A 21,456-nucleotide genomic window follows, 5' to 3' on the forward strand; every position below is an offset into this window, starting at 1 on the left:
TCAAGGTCACGGTCACGATCATGGTTCGAGAAGATTTGTTCGGAGTTCAAGTCCGGTATATCGGATTTACATGTACATCTGCAAGGAACAGAGCAGTCCTTTGTTGTGTGTGGCTTCCAGCCATTCTTCTTTCTTGGTTTCTATGCATGCACATGTTGCATGGTTCTAGCATTTTCTGGTGGCAGCCGGCCCGGCTTCCAAGAGCCTCACCAGAAGATCCTCCCACCATCACAAACCATGGCCCGGAGATAATATTCCTTAATCATGTCACCAAAATGGAAACACAAAATGTATATCGAGATCGAGGCACGTCACTGACGATGTTCAATCCTCGATGCCTTGGCTTGACACTCTCATCATGACGGAAATGTCATCGAGAACTGGGGAAGCAACTGGAGTTTGATGACTTCATGATTCCCCACGTTTTGCCATCCTCGCCTGTGCGTGCAATGCAGACTGTGCAATTGAGGCGTCGCTCATATTCACATGCACTGAGGGTCAGTCAAACTTGGGGAACCTTTACGGGTTGGGGTAAATATCCCCAGATTGACCGACAACAGTATCATTGATCTCTTACCAAGAAATCTGACACATCCTATCGCTCGCCTCCGAGAAAACAGCCTATGCTATCATCTCATCGGTGACAATGCCGTAGACCGGCGGTCAGAACTGAAGCGCTTCAGCTCGAAGGGGACCTTTTTGCCGTTTCTCCGTCCCCATCTCTACTGCATTGCTTTGCTTAACTAGGGCAAGGGGAAGCATCGCGAGAATCAACGTGGCCTGCCGCGTAGTGTTCTAGACACACAAGTCACACAACAGGGGGAAGTCGCATATTTCGAATTCCCATTACATGATGGCTCCTACAACAATTCCTCATTTGATATGGCCTGCTGATTGAGCAAGCTGGGGGTAACCTCGCGTTTAACCGTTTTCTAGTCTGTGCCCGGTTCGAGAACCTGGAGTCGGCCCAAGCTAGCTCGGCTTGTTCGTGATCCCTAGCCCTTTCGACCTGACTCTGTCTGTCTTTGTCGAAGTGCAGATAGGATAGCTTCGCTTCTCCTCAGAGCTAAAGCTAAAGCTATCCCTGTCAGGACGAGACGCGCAGGACAAGCTTTGGAGATGGAGACCAGCCGGTGTTGCGTTGCCTGGGGATAGGACACGATAGTTTAGTTTGGACCCCAGGTCAGACAGACCCGAGTCAACACGGGTGACAAGCCCCAGTGAACACGACGGGCGGGATGCGTGGCAGCGCCTCGTCTCGCATCGTGGGCTTCGTTTCCGTCTTCCTCATTCTTTCTAGGTATTATGTTATTCAATTCTGTTACACCCCCCAGTCTCGACCCTCCCTCCCTTTGTCGCTTCACACTTTTTTCCCCCTCGTCGGTCTGACTTTTTTTTTATCCTTCTCCAATTGCCCCTCCCACCATTCTGTTGGCCATCGCGATTAAACGATGCCGCAGCCAATGGCCGATTTCCGACGGCCATGCCGTTGACAAGAGTGGTCGAAGCGCCTACAACGTGCTCTGTTTTAGGAACAGTGGCTGGATGGAGAAAGAAAATTCGGTTCGCCATGGCTGTCAGGGACCCCGATATCGTCAGTTAGACAATCCAAAAAGGAAAGCTTACAGCTAGACGTGCATCTTCTTTCCGGGGGAACATTCCACTGTCCCACAATCTTCTTTTATGCAGTCGACGCAAATCAAGGAAATTGTTACAGTAATTATGGGTTCTCGGCAGCCGTTGTGATGCAGCATGCGGTAGATCATGGACGAAGAGAATAAGAAAAATGAGATCTTGTCAACTGCGGAGAGTCAAGTCAACAACACGGGGAAAGTAAGCTCAGGTCCGGTGGATTTTGGTCAAGTTGTCCGAAGTGGAAACACTTATGAGTCTGATGCATCTGGGAATACCCGCAAAGCTACGCTACGCTACCGTAATAAGCCCGCTCTTATGCAGCCTGAGTAAGGTTTTGAGGCTACAGAAACTGGAGATGCTGCTAGCCTCCGAGGAAGATCTCCTCACCGTCTCACGATGCGGATGTGCATCGTGTCAGTTGGTTGGCTAACGGCCCTTGCATGCCTTCTCCTTTCGGACAGGCACCATTCTCGCTGCTGATCGGGAGTTGTTGGTCGACCAAAACACCAAGAGTCAAAACTCACGATAGTTGAAACACCGCGACACGTTTACCCATGGCTATACAGCATTGGAGAAACCCAGCTTACTGCCTCTTGACTGCATTTTCCTCCTCTCTTTTGCTTCACTTTTCTCTCAGCCGTCTAAGTCGGTGAGGCAAAAGGTGACTCGACTCACACCTCTCCCCCCCCTTTCCCCCCTTCTATTCATTCAGCTCCAGCCTCTTCATCTCGTTGTGTCCATTCCCATTATCCACCTTGAGGTCTACCGGAGCCATATCCAATATTGACATTTTGTCCTTTCACGATAGTTACAGTCTTCTGAACGGAGAAAGGCACTTTGGGCTTTGTTAGGCTCAGCAGACCTGAAAATCTTGCTGCGTCGACCCACAAGAACCCACCTATACTTGGTTGAATCAGGAAGCCAAGAGCCACCACCGGCAGCAAAGGTCTCCATCTCGGTATGAGTGGCTTCACCTTGGAGTATGAACCCCACGTTTCTCTGGATCACGACATTTCATTTTTGCCATGCTCAGCTCACCAAGAGCAACTGCTGTGGCCATTCAACGCAAGCCCAGACATGGACGGTTTCTTTGCCTGGGTCGTGGTACCGAAGAAGCACCTTGAACTCCACTGCCACTACTCCATACGGTGTTATTACACGGCAAATGGTTTCCATTCATGACCCTATTCATTATCGTCTCAGCTCCTTCGCTTCTTGTCTTTTGATGAGAGTCGATAGTGTTGGTGTTGATATGAAGATATCCACAGTCGGATGCCGGAATGAAGCTCACCAAAGACATCCATGCCTTTCTCTGCGCACTAACGAAACCCTCATCTTAGCAGATGGTGATGCGTTGCGTCGCGTCGCTCACCCGCGATCCACACAGAATCTGTAAGGATTGTATGGTCTGGGTAGAGCCGCCGTGCATGAAAGCCTGGGCTTCGGCTCATGCCTGAGGTACTGCACTGTTTTAGGGGTCCAAGGACCACCCTGGGGCTCGAGCTTTGGTCTGCCATTGGCTACTGAGACATGGCTTGCTGCCGAGTAAAAAGGCTTATTTCGTTGATCTGATAAGAGTGATAAGCGGTGTTTGCTGAATAATAAAGTGAGGCTCAAGTGATTTACAGTGTTCATGTACTGTTAGCGATGTTGATCAGTGGTTCTGTTTTGTTCTGATCAGTGAAGAGATTGTTAGCTTGTGGGGTTGATCATCATTTCGCTGGGTCCAGTGACATGATGCTATCGCCATCTGAGAGCTGGAGATACGATCTCCATCGAAAGAATGAGAAGTTACTCGATGGGTCATAATGATCGAAAGGCGTATGAAGCAATGACTATTCAGTCATTCTGATGAATAACAGGTGGTTTCTAGATGTTTTCATTACCATCTTGGAACAATATCATCGTGGGCTCAGAGCTACCCTGAACCTCCAAGATGAACCCAGCAACATCCAAAACACCCAGTCGTGCAAAACAGCCAACTTCGATTATGGCATTCACAATCACCATGGCAGTGACCGATCGTGAATTCTACTGACATAAACTTCCATCCCCTCCCACCGAAAAAAAATGATGACGCGTATTTAATGTCGGGTTAAGTCGATCGCCATCATCTTGCCCATGAATAAGCACACACCACTCCACCTGTCACCAGGTTGACTCACCAGAGCAATGAGCCTCTTGGTATCAGTGCACTTTGCACGAGACCAACTAATGCAAGGAACGTGAGACAGGCAAGACCGGTCCGGAGATATTGCTCTCGGGCCAAGTGAAAGCCTTGGATATATCCTTGTGTTACTATCTTTATGACGAGTAAGCTGCTGGGACGATGTCATCTTGATATCAAAGCTTTGGTAAGTTTCTTGAAATTTGAAGATGATGTCGTTTGGTAAAGAAATATTGGATTCTGTTTTCTGAACGTCAGGGCACCAATAGTCAAACTTGCGGCCCAAAGTACCAAGCAAAACATCACGACATGATCTTGGCATCTAATATGATCTTCATATCTGGACAAACTCTGCACCAATTCAACTGTATTCAGATATCACTCGCTCCCCGTGCTACAAAAACTTCTATCAAAAACGACGGCCGAACAAAATAACGTTATCTTGAATGCTCGCATCTACTACATCCGCTTCATCTATTTCCACAAACACTTTCACAGATTTACAGTTAATCGGATATGTCTCTAATCGTGCCAAGAAATGTACAGCATGATGCCAGCACCTACAGCAACGGCTGAGAACTGGATGATCATGTTCTTGAACTCCTTGGCCTTGTTAGGGCCAGTCTCAAGAAGCTCAGGGATGACGGCGACAGTTCCGACGTAGAGGAATGTACCAGCAGTAAAGGGGAGAAGCATGTCGCCCCATGACTATTATTGATTAGTATCTTGTCGTTGATAGGAGTATTTGTTGGACTTACGAGACTTGTTCCCCAGATACCGTCGTGGCGGCCCATGGGAACATCCTTGTCAGGGCTACCAAACTCCTGGATAGCAATACCGATCAACGTTCCGAGAAGAGCTCCCAGAGCAGTGATAAACTGAGAACCCATAGCAGCTCGCTTGGAGAAGCCGGACTGGATGAGGAGTGCAAAGTCGCCAACCTCGTGGGGGATCTCGTGGAAGAAGACAGCGACAGTGGTGGTAGCTCCAATGGTAGGAGAGGCGTAGAAACTGGCAGACATGGCCAAACCATCGGTAATGTTGTGAGTAAAGTCGGCGCTGCTTTTGTTAGCAAATTCCTGGCAAAGCAAATTTAACAACGTACATGAGGTTAAGGTAGCCACCAAGCTTAACGCTGGGGTTGATCTCCTTCTCAGGCTTGTCAACAGCATTGGCGACAACAGCGCCCTTGTCCTCAGCACCCTTCTTGCGAGACTTGACAGTGCTATCCACACCATCAACGCCAGAAGAAATAGCCTTATCCTCGCCATGAGAGTGAGCATGCGCATCACCATGTCCATGGGAGTGATCATGACCAGCTCCACCTGTAGCAATTCGAAGACCCTTATCCATAGCAACAAAGGTCATGAAACCAACCAATATGCCCAATCCCAGAATAAGGTTACGGTTAGGCTCGACAAGCACGAACTTGACAGCCTCGTCATGGTCTTCACCAACGAAAATCTCGGGAAGCAGATGGAACAGAGTATCACCGAGAAGACCTCCCACAGCAAAAGCAACCATAACAGATAGAGAGGCAGGATCGATGTTGGTCGGGCAAAGAGCGAGGAGGAAGTTGGGAGGACCAGAAATATAGAGGGTCGCGAGGAGGGCGTTGACGGCGGGAGAACCAGGGAAGAGAACGGCGAAGGCACGAGCTGTTAACGATTCAGGAGCGGCGGCATGATGGGCGTGCTTGGAAGCGTTGAGTTGTTCGACAATAGAGCATTTCTGTAGGAATTGATGTCAGCACAAAGGATCTTTTCGAGGGAGAGCTTTCAGACGTACCTGGAGTTGAGTATCAAGCTCTTCAAGACTCATGTTGTCGGTGTTAACACCAGTAACAGCCTCAACATGCTCATGATCGTGGCCCGCGTAGGCAAGACCAACGAGTAGAGCAAGACAAACTGCCGAGCAAACGACGCTCCTGCGAGTGAGCGCCATGATAGCTTATATGTGTCCTTTTTTCGAGATTCTCAGCTTTCCAAAAAGGGCGACAAGCACAGCCTGAGAAAAACAAGGCGTTGAAAAAGAAAGAGGAGCCTTGTACAGAGGTGAAGGAATAATGATAGTCAAGATTCGCAGCTCAACTCAATCTTTGATGTTGAAAGTTGAAGCTGGAAAACGGGGATGAATTTCCTAGAATAGTTCAATTTCCATTACCACGGACCGGAGGTAGATCGAGGCTAGGCCAGGGGGAGGGGCCGAGATGGAATTTGACCAATAGAGAGTCGCTGCCCCGGGCCCGAAGGCTGAAGTGTCCACTTGATGCAGGGGAGCTCGAGAGCTATTGACTCCCCTAGACTCCCTATTAAATTGGACCTGACTTGACACTTTATATATAAATTGACTGTGAGCTACAATTTATGTGAGAGGGACAAAAAAGATATAGTATCATGAGAGTTTCATGGGAGTTCTATGATACAAGGAACTCAATTGCATCCATTGGAAAAGCCACGTTGAACAATTGATATGACGGAGTATAAGCACGGTGGCTGAGCTCCGAAATCCCTTTCTAGACAAGGTCACGCGACTAACATCGCCCTTCAACTTCTCCCTTCACCAACCCACATTCACAGATTAGCTATGGCCGACCTAAACAATTCAGCTCATCTTCTCGATTAGAATCCTATCACAATCGTTGAATCACTAGCGCAAACGTGTCTTGATAAATCGATTAGAATGTTCGTGTTCATATATTCAAATGCATCCTATATACGTCCAAACCCATTATGCTCATTACTTTTCATAATCTATTCCAGAACCATTAATCATATCCAATCCTCTACTGAATTATAGAAGAGCAGCAGCAAGGATAACAGCAACAGCAGCGGCACCCATCGAGTTCAAGTGCTCAGCACCACTGCCAGGAACAGGAGTAGTCGCAGATCCAGCACCAGCGCCAGAGCTGGAAGAAGGAGTAGCAGCGACCAAAGTAGTGGAAGTTCCACTGGCAACAGGGACAACAGGGACAGTTACGTTCTTCTCGTTGACTGCGAAAGATGGGCTGACGAAGTAGTGCTCAACGTTACCAGACTTGTCGTCGCTGCGGCTGACTAGAGTACCCTTCTTGCTCTCTGAACTGCAACTAAGATCGTAGAGGGGCTTCTCGGTGAGCTCAGAGCCAATGACGCCGAAGCTGGGGTTGGGGGTCTGGGGAGCCGAGTCTTGGAGAGTGTACCACCAGACGTTGATGTCGCCGAACATGGGGCAGGCAACCTCCTCGTAGTAGGTTCGGGCGTTCTTGAGGTTGGGAACAGCCTTGCCGACAGTCTTTCCACTCACAGGCCAGCCAGTCTCGGTGACCCAGATCTCCTTGCCGTTAGCAACGGCCTTGACCTCGTTCCAGGCATCCTTGAAAAGCTGTGCGCCCTCGGAGATTGGGTTGTTCTTGGTATCCTCGAAGTAAGGGTAGGCATCCATACCGAGCCAGTCGCAGGCCTCGATGACAGCGTTGTTGGAAGAGTTGGCGTAGGCAGTCCATGTATCGACGTGACCGACGGGGACAGACTCGAGGCAAGTGCCCTTGATGGCATCACGGGTCTGCTTGATGTAGTCGACGAGGACGTCAGGATTAGTACCGGGGTTCTCGTTGTTCTTGAGACCAGTGGGAGAAATGCGGTAAAGATCCTCACTTCCGACGGAAATACCAGCGACAAGACCATCGAGCTGGTCACAGTATTGGTCGGCGGTGTTCTTCAAAGCGGCAATCTCGTTGGCGAAGCCATCACCAGAAGCCCAAAGACCAAAGAGCATACTGGTCTTGGTCTTGATAGCGGCAGGAATGGCAGAGATGGGCTGGTTAGGTGTACCGCCCTGGATCATAGTGTACAGACGAGCACTGGTGAAGCCACCATCGGTACCCTCAAGACCAGCAGCAGTCTTGAACTCGTTCTCGAAGTCGGACTGGCCCTTAACACTGCCATCTGTAAAGGTAGCACCGTAGTTGAAGCCCTGGAAAGCAGCGCTGGCAGAACCAGCGGCCGCAGCCATGGTAAGAAGGCTGTTGATAGAAGGCATTATGAAGGATGTAAGGTAATGTGATATTAAAGTGTAGGAAGATGCAATATGCCTTTAACTTGGGACTATCAACGAATGTATGTCCTGATGGGAAACAAGAGGAATAAATAGCACAAGAAGAAAAAGGGAAGGAAGAGGATGAGACTTAAAACAACAAAAAAGTAGAAGAAACAATGTCTTATTATTAAGAATCTGATCCAGCAGATGGGATGGAGGCGACGAGACAACGAATACTGCTTACACATGCAGGACGCAGGTACACGCACGCACTCAACCGAACCAATTCGATGCCCCGATCGAGGCAAGACTTTTTACGACACAAGTACTTACACGATACAAAGTTTCACAGCAGTTTTGTCGTATGAACTAGTGGCGATACAAGTCTTTCCAAAGTCCCCGTAGTCATCGTTGAGGCAGTTTCCATCCCCATCGAACTAATTTAGAAGTCATAGATCTAAGTAAAAAGTCTAACACGCCACTTGCGGGATAAAAGAAAAAAAAGAAAGATCCTTTCCGGGCCCAATATGGAGGTGTCACTTTCACTGCACTGTGTTTGAGCACTCAAAACAAGTGGTAGAAGCCAGTGCTGATAAAGACGTTGTGTAAGTGTTTTGCCTTCGTGGATTTCCGATCCACGCTACAAAAAGTCAATTCAGCCAAGTCTACGAATTTTGCCGAAAGACCCGTTGAATCGTTCTCGCCGTTTTTACTGAAAAAAAGAGAAAGAATGATAACATGGCTGACGATTTGTTTATGTATGAGGGAATTGAGGATTGTAAAAATCGAGTCAAGTCGATAGGAATGAAAGCTTGTCTACACAGCAACCCCGGATATGCTGTCTTTGCCTGTAAGTCAGTCTCAAAATAGCAACACTACTCATTTAATGCTTGTTACCCCGGGAAAGAAGAGCTCCGGGGATGATCTCCGCGCCTTGGCGATTGGGGCCAAGAAGAGTGAGAGCTTGACAGGCGGCTCTTGAAGTATGGCGGTGATGGATTGCAGGAACAACGTCGATTCATGCGTCTGGACATTGCACATGTTTCTATGCCATTTGCTGGTAAGAATAGCAGCTGTCTTTAAGAACAGACAAACAACAACAAGTCTCATGCTTCCGCGTTCATGGTACGGTTGTCTGGGCCGCAAGCTTAAGCTGATGGCCTGATGAGGCGTCAAGACGTTTTCTCGAGTGGAACATGATGCGAGTCAGTGACTTCCATTTCAAGCTGAATAAAGAAGCTGCCTGTCAACTACTGTAACTTATACTTTCAGCTCTTTTGAAGCTGTGCGACATTTTCTATGTATTCGTCACACGTGGGTCGCTGTCAACGTGGACCATCGATAGTTGACGACGCCTTTCTGGATACGACATTCTGAGTAACTCGATCGTAGCATCAGTTCTGGTGTCCCTGAATGTTGATTCAAGTTATTTTTCGAGCGGAATCGAATCTACTAGGAGGGTCTTCTCTGTCTTTGTCCTTTCAGATCGGTCGATCCAGGGCAGTTCGAGAGACTGCAATCATTGTTGTCTTAGTCTCCCTGACTTTGTACTCTGGTAGCACAGGGACTCGAATTGAGTCTGAAGGTACGAAGTTCGAGATTATTGTGCGAATAATGAGATGATCAGTAATTCACCAGATGAAAAAAGAACTGTACGTATCGTGTCGTATCCGATGCAACCATACCGGCGTAGCTGTTCCCAAGTTCTTTCATGTATGCAGCACCCACAGTCTAATCCCGACTCAACGAGGAGGACTGGAACGAGAAGAGCAGATTCCGTTACATATGACAATGCAGTTGTTCTTGATGATGTGTATCGAAAGAATTCCTCTAAGCCTGCCAGCTTCCCATTGTCTTGGGTAAAGTTAAGAGCTTGGTAACCCAGTTTAGGCCAGAGAAATAGACCAGCAAAAGAATATCCTGAATGTCCAAAAAGAATCACAAAACATTAGATGAATACCGCCTCTAATGATTTTCCAGCTCTCTGCCACGCCGTTACAACTGTCCCACCTACCGTTACTCAACGCCAGCCATTACCACCACCACCAAAAGAAATCGTATAAATCGACAAAAAGAAACATCCGGAAGGCGTTGGGATTGCTCCCGCCAGGGCTTGAACCTGAGACCTTCGCATCACTGAATATTCAGATTGAAGTATTAGTACGACGCTCTAACCAACTGAGCTACGGAAGCCAACCGGATGATTGAGCGGATGACCCGCTTCTGGTTGTTGAGGATGGTCGTTAGTGAGGATCAACAAGGTTAGTCGGCAATCGACAGGCGAGGCGAGACTGGGCAAGTTTGGACGAGTCGTGGCATAAACTGGGGGTTGGTGAAGATGCTGAGTTGAGGCTTACGAGGAGAGACACAATCTAGATGGACTACAGCGGTATCGGTTCCTTCCCTTTGCATTGTGCATGCGTTTGAGAAGTGAGGCAGGAACCAACGGGGTTGGCGCATAGGGAAAGAGCAAGCAAGCCTCAGCCGCGTGGATGAAGAAGCCACTAACTTTACTGGCTGGTACCTACCTAATTAATGAAGATGTTCAGGGTCCATCTCTAAAAATTGAATCATCCCCATCAAAGATCCACTGTATTATTCGGGAAAGAGAGGCCTCTCGTATTTGATGCAAAGATAGAAACAGATGATTAAGTCGGGCACGTTTCACACGCGTTCACCGTCGATTTGTCGAGTGGCTGACGTTGAATCATGGCTCCTTGACCCCTGTAGAACCGGTTTAGAAACAAAAAGCAAGAAGGTCAGTGACGCAAGCGCTTTGTCTCTGATTGGTTGCCGTCTTTGTTTAAGGATATGATTTGCACGGCGATGCGCTCATCCAAAGAAAATAGAGACCCTCAAGCTTGGTCTTGCTTGGCTTTCTGATTCTTTGGCGGTTGTCTCAAAAGCATTGATTCTATGCTGTCTTTGTCGTTGCATCATTGGCGTCCAGGGTCTGACTGCTAAAACTGAGGCTAGTATATATTCCCAGCCATCCATTACCCGCCAACGTCAGCCTTTACTAGACGTTCATTTATTTACTTTTACTTAACTTGGTTCTATCTCTACTTACTCAAATACTTGGAGAGTAATCTTTACCTCTACCAAAAACACCCTTCTTGTGCATACCACAGTTCGCCAAGTCAACAGTCACCATGTTATCGAGGTTCTTCGTTCTCTTCCCCATGGTATTATCCATGGTGGCTTTCATTCTCTCCATGCTATGTCTTTTTGCCGGCCATAAAGAAGGGTTTATGGAGGATTACTCTGTCGCTCGAGTAAGTCTTACACAACCTTAGACGCCCAACTCTTATACTGACAACCTCAGCTTAACACTTCCATGATCGGTCGTAATGTCTTGGACGTCGACGACAGTGCTTCTACCAGCGAAAAGGAGGACGACAGCATCTTTGGCAAGATTTCCGGCAAATGGGACGACGTCAAGAACGATATCAAGGGAAAGATTAACGATGTTACCGGTGATATCGCTGATGAGTTGGCCGACACTATTGGAATCTCTGAGTGGTACTCTATCCATATCATGGCTACATGCGATGGACAATACAAGCCCAATGCCACGAGCCCTGGTGCTGGTTTCAACGTAACCAACTGTACCAACTCTGCACCAGAGAGTAAGTACAACTATTCCAAAGTATTCATCACGATCACTAACACTTATTAGAACGCTTCAACCTCACCGACATGCTCGACAAGCAACTTGAAGTCGGTCCCTTTGAACTGAACCTTGCAGACATCAACTGGCCCGATGACATCCAAGATTCCATCGACCTCCTCAACAAAGCCCTTCTCGCGACATTCGTCCTGTACGTCATCGCAGTTGGCTTCTCCGGCCTGGCCATGCTTGGTGCCTTGGCCGCCTTCTTCCTTTTCTCCCGTCGCGGTGTCAACGCTGTCAACCTCATCATCGCCAGCTTGGCAGCTCTCGTCCTTCTCATAGCCAGCATCCTCGTTACCGTGGCTGGAAAGAAGGGTGTCAACAAACTCAACGATGTTGGTGACAATGTTGGCATTTCTGCTTCCCGTGGAACCAAGTTCCTTGGTTTGACTTGGGCTGCTGCTGCGCTCATGATTGCTGCAGCCATTTACTGGTTTGTCCACCTTTGCCTCATGCGACGTGAGAGAAAGCGGGAGTGGAAGCCTCGCAAGGGCAGCTACTAAACAAACCCAAATCTAAAAAACAAAGGAGAAGGAGATTGGAAGCTTTATGATGAATTATTTTGATGATTGGGTTTTTATAACCAGAATGGAGGTGCGGCTATGATACCAAAGTGCTTTTACTTTCCTTTTGCAAGCCTATAAGAATGATATCCTTCCTTTTTGTTATTTCATTTCTTTTATACTCACTAAGAGAATGGCATGCGGATACATATACACCTAGATACTTATTATAGTAATAGAATAGCTGGTCTATCTAATGTTATACCCCAATGCATTAATTCGTGTTGTTTGCAGTGGTGAACCAGACCTGAGATTGTGTATGCTGTAGCATACTGAGTTTGTCTTCCGGAATATGTCATATATAGTGACATGGCGCATCTCATATAAGAGTTGACCAGTCCCTCAGTCTCATCCGCTTTGCCCAATGTCCCTTTCCCAGTCACTTAACCGCCGAGACAAGAAACTAAGCCATTTCCCAGTACCATAGGCCGCTCCCCGTGAGCTGAAGTTTGTTAGTAGAAACCTATTGCATCCGCCTACTTACAAGTGGCTTCCCTCCTGTTCCCTGCCCAAGCAGCGAACGAACAAAGCATGTGAACCTTCTCTTGAGGACATTATATGCTCCATGCTCTAAGCCATATTGCCACTACCAGAAAAGATTATCGTATGCATTGAATTCTTCAGTACTTGGCCTCAAGCATCTGACGTATACATCATATGAGTTGTAGAGGACATATCACTTCTGTGGTTTAACACCTCGTATCACTTTACAAAAGAGATAAACAGGCAGTTTCGAGATCGTTTGTCTGCCGGCCACAAAAAAGAGTTTGCAGAGGCTTGAGAACTCGATGGACAACCGATCGATGGTCAGTTAATAAACCTCTCGTCCAAGGTCAACAGGTGCCATGTACAATGCCTGAAAAGCTGAACTTGCACGTTATTACAAGTGATAACAACTACAGCCAGTAACCAAGTGTTTCTCAGCGTTTCATTCATTCTAACATCACCTGACAATTCGTCACAAACAAGGAACCCCATGCACGATAATTTCCGCAAGCCCATCAGCTAGTCTAGCTCCCGACGATCAGTTATTCTTCAACAACTGCCGGCCGGTTCTCATGCGCCTTATTAAACTTGCATGATTTAACTTGGCATAATCTTAATAAATCACTTGATAGACGATGAAACATGTTTTAATCTCAGGGAGTTTGTTCGATTTGGTCAATTAACCTATCAGCTTACAAGCATCTATATCTTCCATCTGAAGTGAACAACTGCAAGTCGATGATCGACTTTGCCCACTTCACTGTCCATCGATGTTTGTTGCGCCATCGCAAGATATCTATTATTTCATGCAATTCAACCACTCTCGCGCCAAGCTCGATCCCAGGCTACCAGTCTGTGTGTCTGGACCTGGATGCAAAAGCAAATCCCAGTTGCTCAAATCAAACCCTTTTTCCCGTCTCCCATAAACCCCGGCTAATAGAAAGCAAAAATGGTCTCCTCATCACACAGACAAGGAAAACAATGCCGGCTTCCCAAAGAACGACAATGCCTCTTGGGCACGAAAAAGGGGTCCGGTCAAGGGAGACTAGCTCCCTCACTAATAAGTTGTAAATCAAACGCGTCGAGTCTTCCAGTACTCCAACTGGCGGTCGACGCGGGGTATCAAAAGTTGCGGTATATGTAGTCGAGAAAAGAAATCCTAGTAAGAACTTGGAATGCGCCGTGGTCATCAAGGTCGTGTAATACATCAAGAGCGAGTCGCACGCCCAAACCAGTCGTGTAAGCTGTTCTAAACATTTTCGTTATCAAAAGAAGAGTCTCCGTCGCGTTTTGTGTTTTTTCAGTGTTTTTCCTGGTTTCTCGAGTTTCTTTTTGTTAATAATTGGTAAGGAAATAGATAGTGAGTGACTGAGGTCAGTTGAGACAGTAAGGAAATAAAAGGAGTGTAAGGTGTCGTATCGACGGTGTTTGTGTTGCGGGAGACTCTTCTTCTGAAACGATCAAAATTTAGTTCAACTTTCACATAGCTGGTAGGTGGTGGCTTCGTCGCCTTTCTGAGCTCACTCTGGCATCAACAGATCCCCGGGGAGTGATATCGAGTAATTTGGCGCTGCCAGCGCTAAAGTTGCGTACGTGACCTCTGCCCAGGTTGACGCTTCTAGCGTCCTGGACATTGGCCAGCTCTTGCGATGGAGAAACAGGCGATGTCGGGCTCTCTTCTTCCTCAGATTCGATCTCAAAAAGGCCCTCATGGCTCTTCATTGTCCATCTGTGCACAACTTGGGGTTGGGAGCCAACTGCACCCCACTTCATCTCCCCATCGTTTTGTACAATCTCCTCTTCATCGCTACTAGGGCGGCCCTCACCGGAACGACGCCCAGTTATATCGGGATTTGAAGATCTTCTAGGGGTGAGCTTAGTCATATACTCATCCTCGACGATCCCGAGATCTTCATCTGTACTGTTTGTTGGGGAATGGTTCTCGTTGCGTTCGCGCTCATTAGCACGTCGAATGCTGTCACGTATCGCAGCTCGTCGGCCGCTAACGTTTCCTGAAAGCCATGAACCCTCTGAATCGATAGAAGCCAGAGACATAGACATGCCGGCCTCAGGAGATGGCGAGATATGAACTCGTTCCATTGTTGACGGTGTAAGGCGGCTGGCCTCAATAGATCGGTGGCCGGAAGTGGGTGTGCCATAACGTACACCCATGGATCGTAGTTGTTCCATCTCTCGAATCTTTTGTTCGGTGAGAACAGGCATCGGGGGTTCAGCTTCAGGAGATTGCACACGAGAAGCTGGTGGCGATAGAGGCATCTCAGGTAAATCTTCTCGGAAACGAGATCGCGTCCTCTTGGGAGCGGTACTGCTAGGCTTGCGAGATAGGTAATTACCAGCAGAAGAGTTGGGTGAATCCTCACCCTCGAGCTTAGCGAGGGCGTAGGCTTGCGCCTGTGCTCTTGATTGGGCTGCCGCTGCCTGCATTTCCTCTCGTGAAGTATTGGAAAAGGACGATGGCCCCTCGGGTCGTTGTCGCTTGCTGCCGATTCGTAAGAATGCCTTGATAGAGGCAAAGCCATTCTTGGTGCTATCGGAGTCGTGGGAACCATGTCTTGGGACATGAACGTCCTCCTCGTCGATTGTCTCGGGGGGGGGAGAGACCATTCGGTCTCGGTCAGATCGAATGGTTGACCTAGATCGAGATTTGGCTGATCGTAGAAGATCAGAAAATCTCGTGCCAGGCGAAACACTTCCCGCCTCGTCCGATGGGTGCCGTATGGATGTGGTGTCCTTTGTGACAGTTTCCTCCATAGTTGGTTGTTCAGAAGCAGCTGTATTAATACGATGGAAGGATTCCTCCGCCTTCTTGGAAGACTCGTGCTCTTTCTCATCATCAGTAATATCCATGGGCTCTGGATCTTCGGGCTTGGTGTCTACCACGACAGCAGAGGCAGGCTCAATTCCAAGGCCGACTAGTTCGCGGCCCAGGACACCTCGTTCCAGATTCTCTGGTGGGGGTGTACCTGCCTTTCTAGCTTGAATGTCATCTGCCTGCTGCTTCTCTGCCCGTCGTGTGATCCGTCGCTCCATCCTTTGTCTCTCCTTTTGCTTCTTGAATTCCCGTCGTTTGTTGTCCAATTCCATGAGTTCCCTGAGATCACGGGCGTCAAGATCGTCAGCAAGAGAATCGATACGCCTGTGTGATCTGAAGGTCTCCTCCGGAATTGACTCTTGTTCCATAAGCTTTTTCCTTAATGATCCTTGTCTGTGAGGTGTCGGCAAATGAGGGGCAGTCCATCGTGCGTTCGGTGTATAGCGAAGCGTCGGTCGTGGTGCAAGAGCAGCAAGAGCAGACACTCTGTATGAGCCCAATTCAGAATCGGAGGAGAGACTGGAATGAATTGAACCTGGTACGGGGAGAGAGACGTCAGAGTTGCGGCCAGCTCGTTGCCTGCCAAACCCTCCGGTTTTTGATCGCTTGGAATCCCTCTTCATGGGCCTGCCGGAATTCCATTGCTCAGTAGCAGGCCGGACAGGCTCAAAGTTACTCATTGCCTTAATTTCAGCCTCCCTGTTACGATCATCCTTCCTCCTCTTACTTCTCTGTTTTCTTGTTGCTTGATGTGTAGGACGCAGTGTGGGTGTGCGATCCCAACCTCCAGTGCTCTCCTCCAGGTTACCGGTGGTCATCGTTCGACCGGTTCGTTCGCGGACTGGCGAGCTACCACGCTCTCGATCGTTATGAATATCATCCTGGCGCCCCGGAGAGAAGCTGTATGTTCGAGTGGATCGTTGAAGCTTGGGAGGTTTGGGAGGTTCGGTGCGTCTCTTTTTTGAGCCAATCTTGGCTCCTTCGTTGTGAGGCAGCGGCGTGCTCTCTACATCTGAGAAAGCAGCGCCGCTGCGGGAGCGCTTGCGGCTACTCCGGCGCCGGAATGGCCAAATGGCCATGGTTCCAATATTGTCACCAGAAACTGAAGCTAGTTGTGGTAAGCCGCTATCGTCGCCGATGTACAGTCGAAATCGTCTAAATTATATCGGATATGCGATGGCATCGTGGAATCGTCAAAACGGTCGAACCAAGCTGGTCATCAGGAGAAGCGAGTGTTGAGCTGCAGGGTCGTGTCGAACGGCTCGCTGCGCTGGTGGTCTCGATGGGTGGGATCAAAGACCTCGTCTTTGTCGATGACAAAGAAAGACAAAGTAAGTACAGCTGCTGCGGTGGCAGTCGAAATAAGTGGTGATTGTGTATGTAGAAGAATGCAAGCACGCGAGCGAAGTCGTGGTTGTCGAAGATGTTTGGTGCGTGTGGCAAAAACGTGTGCGTGTGTGGTGATCAAGTGCTCGAGGAAGCAAGTAAACTCCGAGCAGAGAGCAGATGCTAGGTAATTAAGGTAAAGTGCAAGGAACAGGCAAAGCAGGTGTTGGCTTGGACTGGGACTGGGACCTGACTCTGGGTGTGCGGATTCCGGGGGCGGGACAAGGACAATTTTTCAGGGCACCGGGGGCCGGCAGGGAAGGGAAGGAATGAACCAGGGCCAACGAAATGCTGCAGGTTGAGTGGAAAAGAAAAAAGTCGACGTCAGGTTTTGGGCGGAAGCAGAGACACGACGATACGGGCAGAGACATAGACAGAGAGAAACTCAGACAGACACAGGCTACTTACTACAGGCTAGACAGGGCCCCCAGGGAAGGGCGGGAGTGGCCCACAGTCACTGTGAATTGCACTCGCTAGGCTTTTCTTTTGGGCTTGGTCCTGGTCCCTTCGCAAGCTAAAGCAAGCGGCAGACGGCCAAGGTACGTACTCCTTTTTTTAGACGGGGACTTTTCCCAGGTTTAGCGCATCAGAGGATCAAATGGAAAGCCCCCCCGGTTACCCCCTTGTCAATGTGGCAATGGAAGGGTCCCGTCACTCTGGAGCCCTTTCAACGGGGCCTTTTAAGAGAGAGTGGGAACTTGGACTGGGAACTCTCGAAACCGTCTCACGAGGTAGAGGTACAAGGGTATCCGTCAAGTTACAGTCAGCCCCTACCTGTACCTATACTCACTGGCGGGTACTTCCAAGTCTTCTTTCGAGGGGCATTGCACCTGAACGTTTAGACTGATGAGGTGGCGCCCAACCCACTGGAACCGGGTGTTGGAAAGACTAAGAGAGGGCTTATGAGGGGCCGCTGGCTTGACGCCGCTCGCGCTGGGTTGGTTACCTCTTAGGTTCTCTACCTCTTGGTAAGCTAGTTGGGTGCTTGGAGTTTTACGCGACGGGGCAGCCTCGTAATGGAACGAACAGGCAGGTCAACACCGCAATATTGAGTGGAACTTGTATGGATTAGAGCACGGATAAAGCAAGCGAGCGAGAAGCGAGAGATGGATATGGATATGGATACGGAGTACAGTATCTTCTGCAGACCAGATCAGACATGCATAAAAGCAATATACCGCATCCTACCGAAGCCCTCGTGATGCACCTGATCTGATGGAAGGCCCGGATGCGATGAATGAATCGTATCAAAAGTCAAATATTGAACAGCAGATGGTGGTCATCGACTTGACAAGAGGGGGAACACCAAGCTGACTCGTCTACATCTAAGCTCCCGATTCAGTGAGGGGCATAAGAGGAAAGCCCCGGTATTGGTTAACGTTACTTATTGTTAGGAGATTTGTTTGCGTTTTTGATGTACAGTAGAGGCAGACTAACAAGCCATCACCAGAGTGAAATACCAATGGCATGGAGATGATGTAAAAAGGCGGGGAGAAGAGTCAGAGCCAGCACGATTCATGACAGCACAGGAGGGAGCCAACCATGTCTGATTCTTGACTACTGAAGAACCTTGAATCTTGATTCTACATTTGATCTACTCAAACAATTTAACTGCAATGCTTTGTCCATGCCTCAGTATACGACTATGCTCCAAGAACAGACGACCTCTGATCAATGCCCCTGTCGGTATTTGTGTCCTGAGCAGAGGCTGGGCAGTCTTGGCAGCCCAGCTAACAGTTCAGCAGCCGCTAGATTAACTCTGTAGGGAGTAGCGGATGCTATTTTGGCCTTTTCTGAAGGAATGGCATGAAACAAACAGACGGTAAACTCGGCGTCTTTTTGTCGTCACGAGAGGGAATTGGGTATGGATATTCGTATTGATACTGTCTTTTAAGAAGCTGAGAATGAGATATGTACTCTTGAAGCTCGAGTAAAGAAAAGAAAAAAGATGGGCCGCCCCTCGGATCTTCCCTCCACAAGGGAAACCCATCGATGATCGTCGCCCTCCTCGCATCGCATTGGCTTTTGCATTGGCATTAGAGAGCTCGGAGCTCTCAGCTCTCATACGTCTCATCTTATTTACCTGACCTCTGACCTTTCACCTCGAACCAATGCATCAGGTCAAGTTCGTGCCCTTCTCTTCAAGTGTCCACTCCCTTTAGATTGGCCAATTTTACATTATATCAGAAGGGGGTGTGAAGGCCATGAGAGAACCCACGAGTTGATGCCTCCAACTTCCAGCCCACGGGGACACTATCATCGGTGGTAAACTCCCAATTCGTGTGCGATCTTCTACAACCGTTCGCCACGATTGTAAGCCACAATTTTCATTCCACTTAGAGTTTGTGGTAAGTCTTGATTTGACAGGATCGAGGTAGACGCCTTTTCCGTCTCATGGCGGGTAAATCAAAGTAAAGTAAAGCAAAAGATACAGGCACATGTCAGGAAGGAAGGAACTTTTTAAAACTTCAATAATCAAACAATATTGATCTCGTGAGCCTACAATTCATCCTAGTATTCTACTGTAGGTAGCATGGATTGCAGGCATTGCATTGGCTTGGACGCTAAACTGTCACAGACTCAAGGGGAATATGATCGTTTCGCCCTGTCCGAAGATCTCGTTCGTCGCCATGCGATCGAGCTTGTCACGCCAAAAAAAAAAAGCCCCCCGCCCCTTGTTATTGCAGTTTGCAGTTGCTAGCAATCAATAGTTAGCTGTTCGGCTTTGTCTCACTGCCCATTACTCTCAACTCCTCCCTCTTCTCACTCATCCAACAAAGCAATTATACGTACAACAGCTGCCAATTGAACACCCGTGCATACAGCACGTTGCAGAGTTTCGATTGATTTGACGAAAGTATCTTGTACTGTGTCCAGGTACCGGTACCTTGTCCCGTACCTCGCATACCTATCCGTACCTTAGGTCACAGCAAAGACCCACGCAGCTGCGCCGTCCCTGCGTGTTTCTTCGTATTCCAGGTTCTCTTCTCTTTGCAAGTACGAAGTCACTTCGCTTTCTCGAATCCCGACATTTGGGTTTTTAACGCCTGTCTGGGCATTCGTATCCGCTACCCGATGCTGCTTAGGAGATGATGACTGTTGAGACTAATCGTTGAGTCTTAATTCCAGCCACTTCGTCTCTTGTCTTGGCTCTTCTTGGAACCTGACGATCATCACATGTCGCGTATATCACCGAGATTTAGACACAGAGAGCACTCATATCTCTTTCTCTCCAACTCCAATGGCAGAACAGAACAACAGATCCGGTCAGCCACCGTAAATAACCCCTGCAATAATTTGAGGACTGCCTCTTTTAAGTTCAGTACTCAAGATAACCCTGGGCATTTCCATCAGGAACATGGCGGCATGGGTAGGGTTATTTCCGAATCAAGTTTTCGTCTACTCTCCAACGTCGATCCAACCTTAACATGGACATGGAGCGTCATCATCGTACAGAGTTCAGGTTCAAGTTCAAATCTTCAAGCTCTTGGTTTGATCACCAGCAACAATTCAGGTTTCTTCAATGGTCAATTGAGGAAAACTACTTAGACTTTGACAGAGACGGTATGTTCTGAACGTCCCACAATCGACTTGTCATACATCATCGTGTCATGGCCCTGTATGTAAGGAGTTTGCTCTGTCCAGTGACTCGCTGCAGGTATGTATCACGGAATGTACCTTGCTCTGGCATTAGCACTTCTGCACTCTGCACTTTGAACGCGCGACCGTTGAAGCGGGGAGCTTGGACCCGGAGCTGGACCTGGAACGTTTGCGAATCAGGGACCAGACAGATCGATTTTGGCTTTGCCCGGCTTTCGGGGTGGCCAACGACTTTGCAGTCATGCCCTGAATCGCGTGGCATCCAACCTTGAGAGCGACACACTCACACTTGAAAGTTGAGATGAGATCACAGGGAGATCCCAGTTACCATCATCTCGTTCCTGTTTGTGACATCTTATCAGTCCCCATCTAACAATATCGACGATTGTGAGTCAATCAATCAATCATGCTGCAAGGACATGAGATCCTTGTTCATCAGTAAAACGGCGAATCTTAGCGCTCCCGGCGGAAACAAAGTGGCGGCCCATCCCTCCATAACTCTCTCTAGCAGATGCTGTAACTCGGGGGTTCCTTGTCTACCAACACCATGCATGTCAAGCCATGCAGGAGAAGGGACAGGCTTCAGGCTTCGTCTCTGCTTATTCCTCAATAATCAGGTACAGACAGTCCTGCATGAAAGATGTTTGTGTTCCACTACAAGCTGCACGAGATGTCGCTTCCCGTTGCCTACTTCAATAGATCTCTGGCCAATTCCCGAACTCAAGACAATGATATTGAGTCAATGGGTCAAAAAAGATCTCTTGATTCATGATCCCTTCGATAGAACCCAAAATCCGTTAGGGTTCACTCCTTTGTCACAGTCAATTGGGGCAATGACAGCGAACGTTTCGGTGCCCCTGAGGCTGCGTTTCATTGGGGAACATCGGTTCTGGAGCCTGAGCCCTACAGCCAATCGATCTTTGATGTTTCAATAGTGCTCCGAGTTAGTCCAGTCTTTGCTTTTTCTCGGTCGAAACCTCAGATCTGTCCCCCTTGCCAGGTACAAGGCACAGACACAGGCACAATCGCGGCGTACAGTTGGTCGTTTCAGGGGTACGCAACCGCTTGCTCGCTCGCTTTGCATCAAAGAAAAGTA

At 48.5% G+C, this 21,456-nt stretch overlaps 5 protein-coding genes and 1 non-coding gene across 6 annotated transcripts; 1 reads left to right on the top strand and 5 right to left on the bottom strand.

The window, feature by feature from the left end:
- Positions 1-4,224: 4,224 nt before the first annotated feature.
- Positions 4,225-6,004, bottom strand: B0J16DRAFT_111834 (ZIP zinc transporter-domain-containing protein). Its single transcript, XM_046121454.1, has 4 exons — positions 5,591-6,004; positions 4,908-5,533; positions 4,561-4,861; positions 4,225-4,510 (listed from the first exon to the last, which is right to left on the bottom strand). Exons 1-4 carry the CDS (start codon positions 5,744-5,746, stop codon positions 4,325-4,327), a joined length of 1,269 nt encoding a protein of 422 aa, XP_045985200.1. The 5' UTR covers positions 5,747-6,004; the 3' UTR covers positions 4,225-4,324.
- Positions 6,005-6,492: 488 nt separating this feature from the next.
- B0J16DRAFT_339261 (glycoside hydrolase superfamily) lies at positions 6,493-7,994 on the bottom strand. Its single transcript, XM_046127528.1, has one exon. The coding sequence runs from the start codon at positions 7,820-7,822 to the stop codon at positions 6,596-6,598; it is 1,227 nt and encodes a 408-aa protein (XP_045985201.1). The 5' UTR covers positions 7,823-7,994; the 3' UTR covers positions 6,493-6,595.
- Positions 7,995-8,520: 526 nt separating this feature from the next.
- B0J16DRAFT_339262 (uncharacterized protein) lies at positions 8,521-9,019 on the bottom strand (the record flags this gene model as incomplete). Its single annotated transcript, XM_046127529.1, has 1 exon — positions 8,521-9,019. A coding segment is annotated over exon 1 (227 nt), but the record flags the coding sequence as incomplete, so codon positions are not given.
- An 898-nt stretch (positions 9,020-9,917) lies between these two features.
- On the bottom strand, positions 9,918-10,012 carry B0J16DRAFT_t118. The gene has a single exon. It is a non-coding gene; the product is annotated as a tRNA-Ile (tRNA).
- A 615-nt stretch (positions 10,013-10,627) lies between these two features.
- On the top strand, positions 10,628-12,280 carry B0J16DRAFT_339268 (actin cortical patch SUR7/pH-response regulator pali). Its single transcript, XM_046127530.1, has 3 exons — positions 10,628-11,094; positions 11,145-11,448; positions 11,499-12,280. The coding sequence occupies exons 1-3, from the start codon at positions 10,972-10,974 to the stop codon at positions 11,993-11,995; spliced, it is 924 nt and encodes a 307-aa protein (XP_045985203.1). The 5' UTR covers positions 10,628-10,971; the 3' UTR covers positions 11,996-12,280.
- A 1,536-nt stretch (positions 12,281-13,816) lies between these two features.
- On the bottom strand, positions 13,817-16,672 carry B0J16DRAFT_111916 (uncharacterized protein). The gene has a single exon (XM_046121455.1). It carries the CDS (start codon positions 16,451-16,453, stop codon positions 14,021-14,023), a length of 2,433 nt encoding a protein of 810 aa, XP_045985204.1. The 5' UTR covers positions 16,454-16,672; the 3' UTR covers positions 13,817-14,020.
- Between the last annotated feature and the right edge of the window lie 4,784 nt (positions 16,673-21,456).

This window comes from Fusarium flagelliforme (assembly GCF_020744385.1).
Source record: "Fusarium flagelliforme strain FIESC 12 MPI-CAGE-AA-0113 chromosome Unknown B0J16scaffold_3, whole genome shotgun sequence".
Lineage (NCBI taxonomy): Eukaryota > Fungi > Ascomycota > Sordariomycetes > Hypocreales > Nectriaceae > Fusarium > Fusarium flagelliforme.

Excerpts from the sequence above, each read along its gene's own strand:
- B0J16DRAFT_111834 (XM_046121454.1), bottom strand. The coding sequence starts at position 5,746 with ATGGCGCTCACTCGCAGGAGCGTCGTTTGCTCGGCAGTTTGTCTTGCT. Across the intron at positions 5,534-5,590 it reads AGCTTGATACTCAACTCCAG|AAATGCTCTATTGTCGAACA; the intron begins GTACGTCTGAAA and ends CAATTCCTACAG. Across the intron at positions 4,511-4,560 it reads GTATCTGGGGAACAAGTCTC|TCATGGGGCGACATGCTTCT; the intron begins GTAAGTCCAACA and ends AATCAATAATAG.
- B0J16DRAFT_339261 (XM_046127528.1), bottom strand. The coding sequence starts at position 7,822 with ATGCCTTCTATCAACAGCCTTCTTACCATGGCTGCGGCCGCTGGTTCT.
- B0J16DRAFT_339268 (XM_046127530.1), top strand. The coding sequence starts at position 10,972 with ATGTTATCGAGGTTCTTCGTTCTCTTCCCCATGGTATTATCCATGGTG. Across the intron at positions 11,095-11,144 it reads AGGATTACTCTGTCGCTCGA|CTTAACACTTCCATGATCGG; the intron begins GTAAGTCTTACA and ends TGACAACCTCAG. Across the intron at positions 11,449-11,498 it reads TACCAACTCTGCACCAGAGA|AACGCTTCAACCTCACCGAC; the intron begins GTAAGTACAACT and ends AACACTTATTAG.
- B0J16DRAFT_111916 (XM_046121455.1), bottom strand. The coding sequence starts at position 16,453 with ATGGCCATTTGGCCATTCCGGCGCCGGAGTAGCCGCAAGCGCTCCCGC.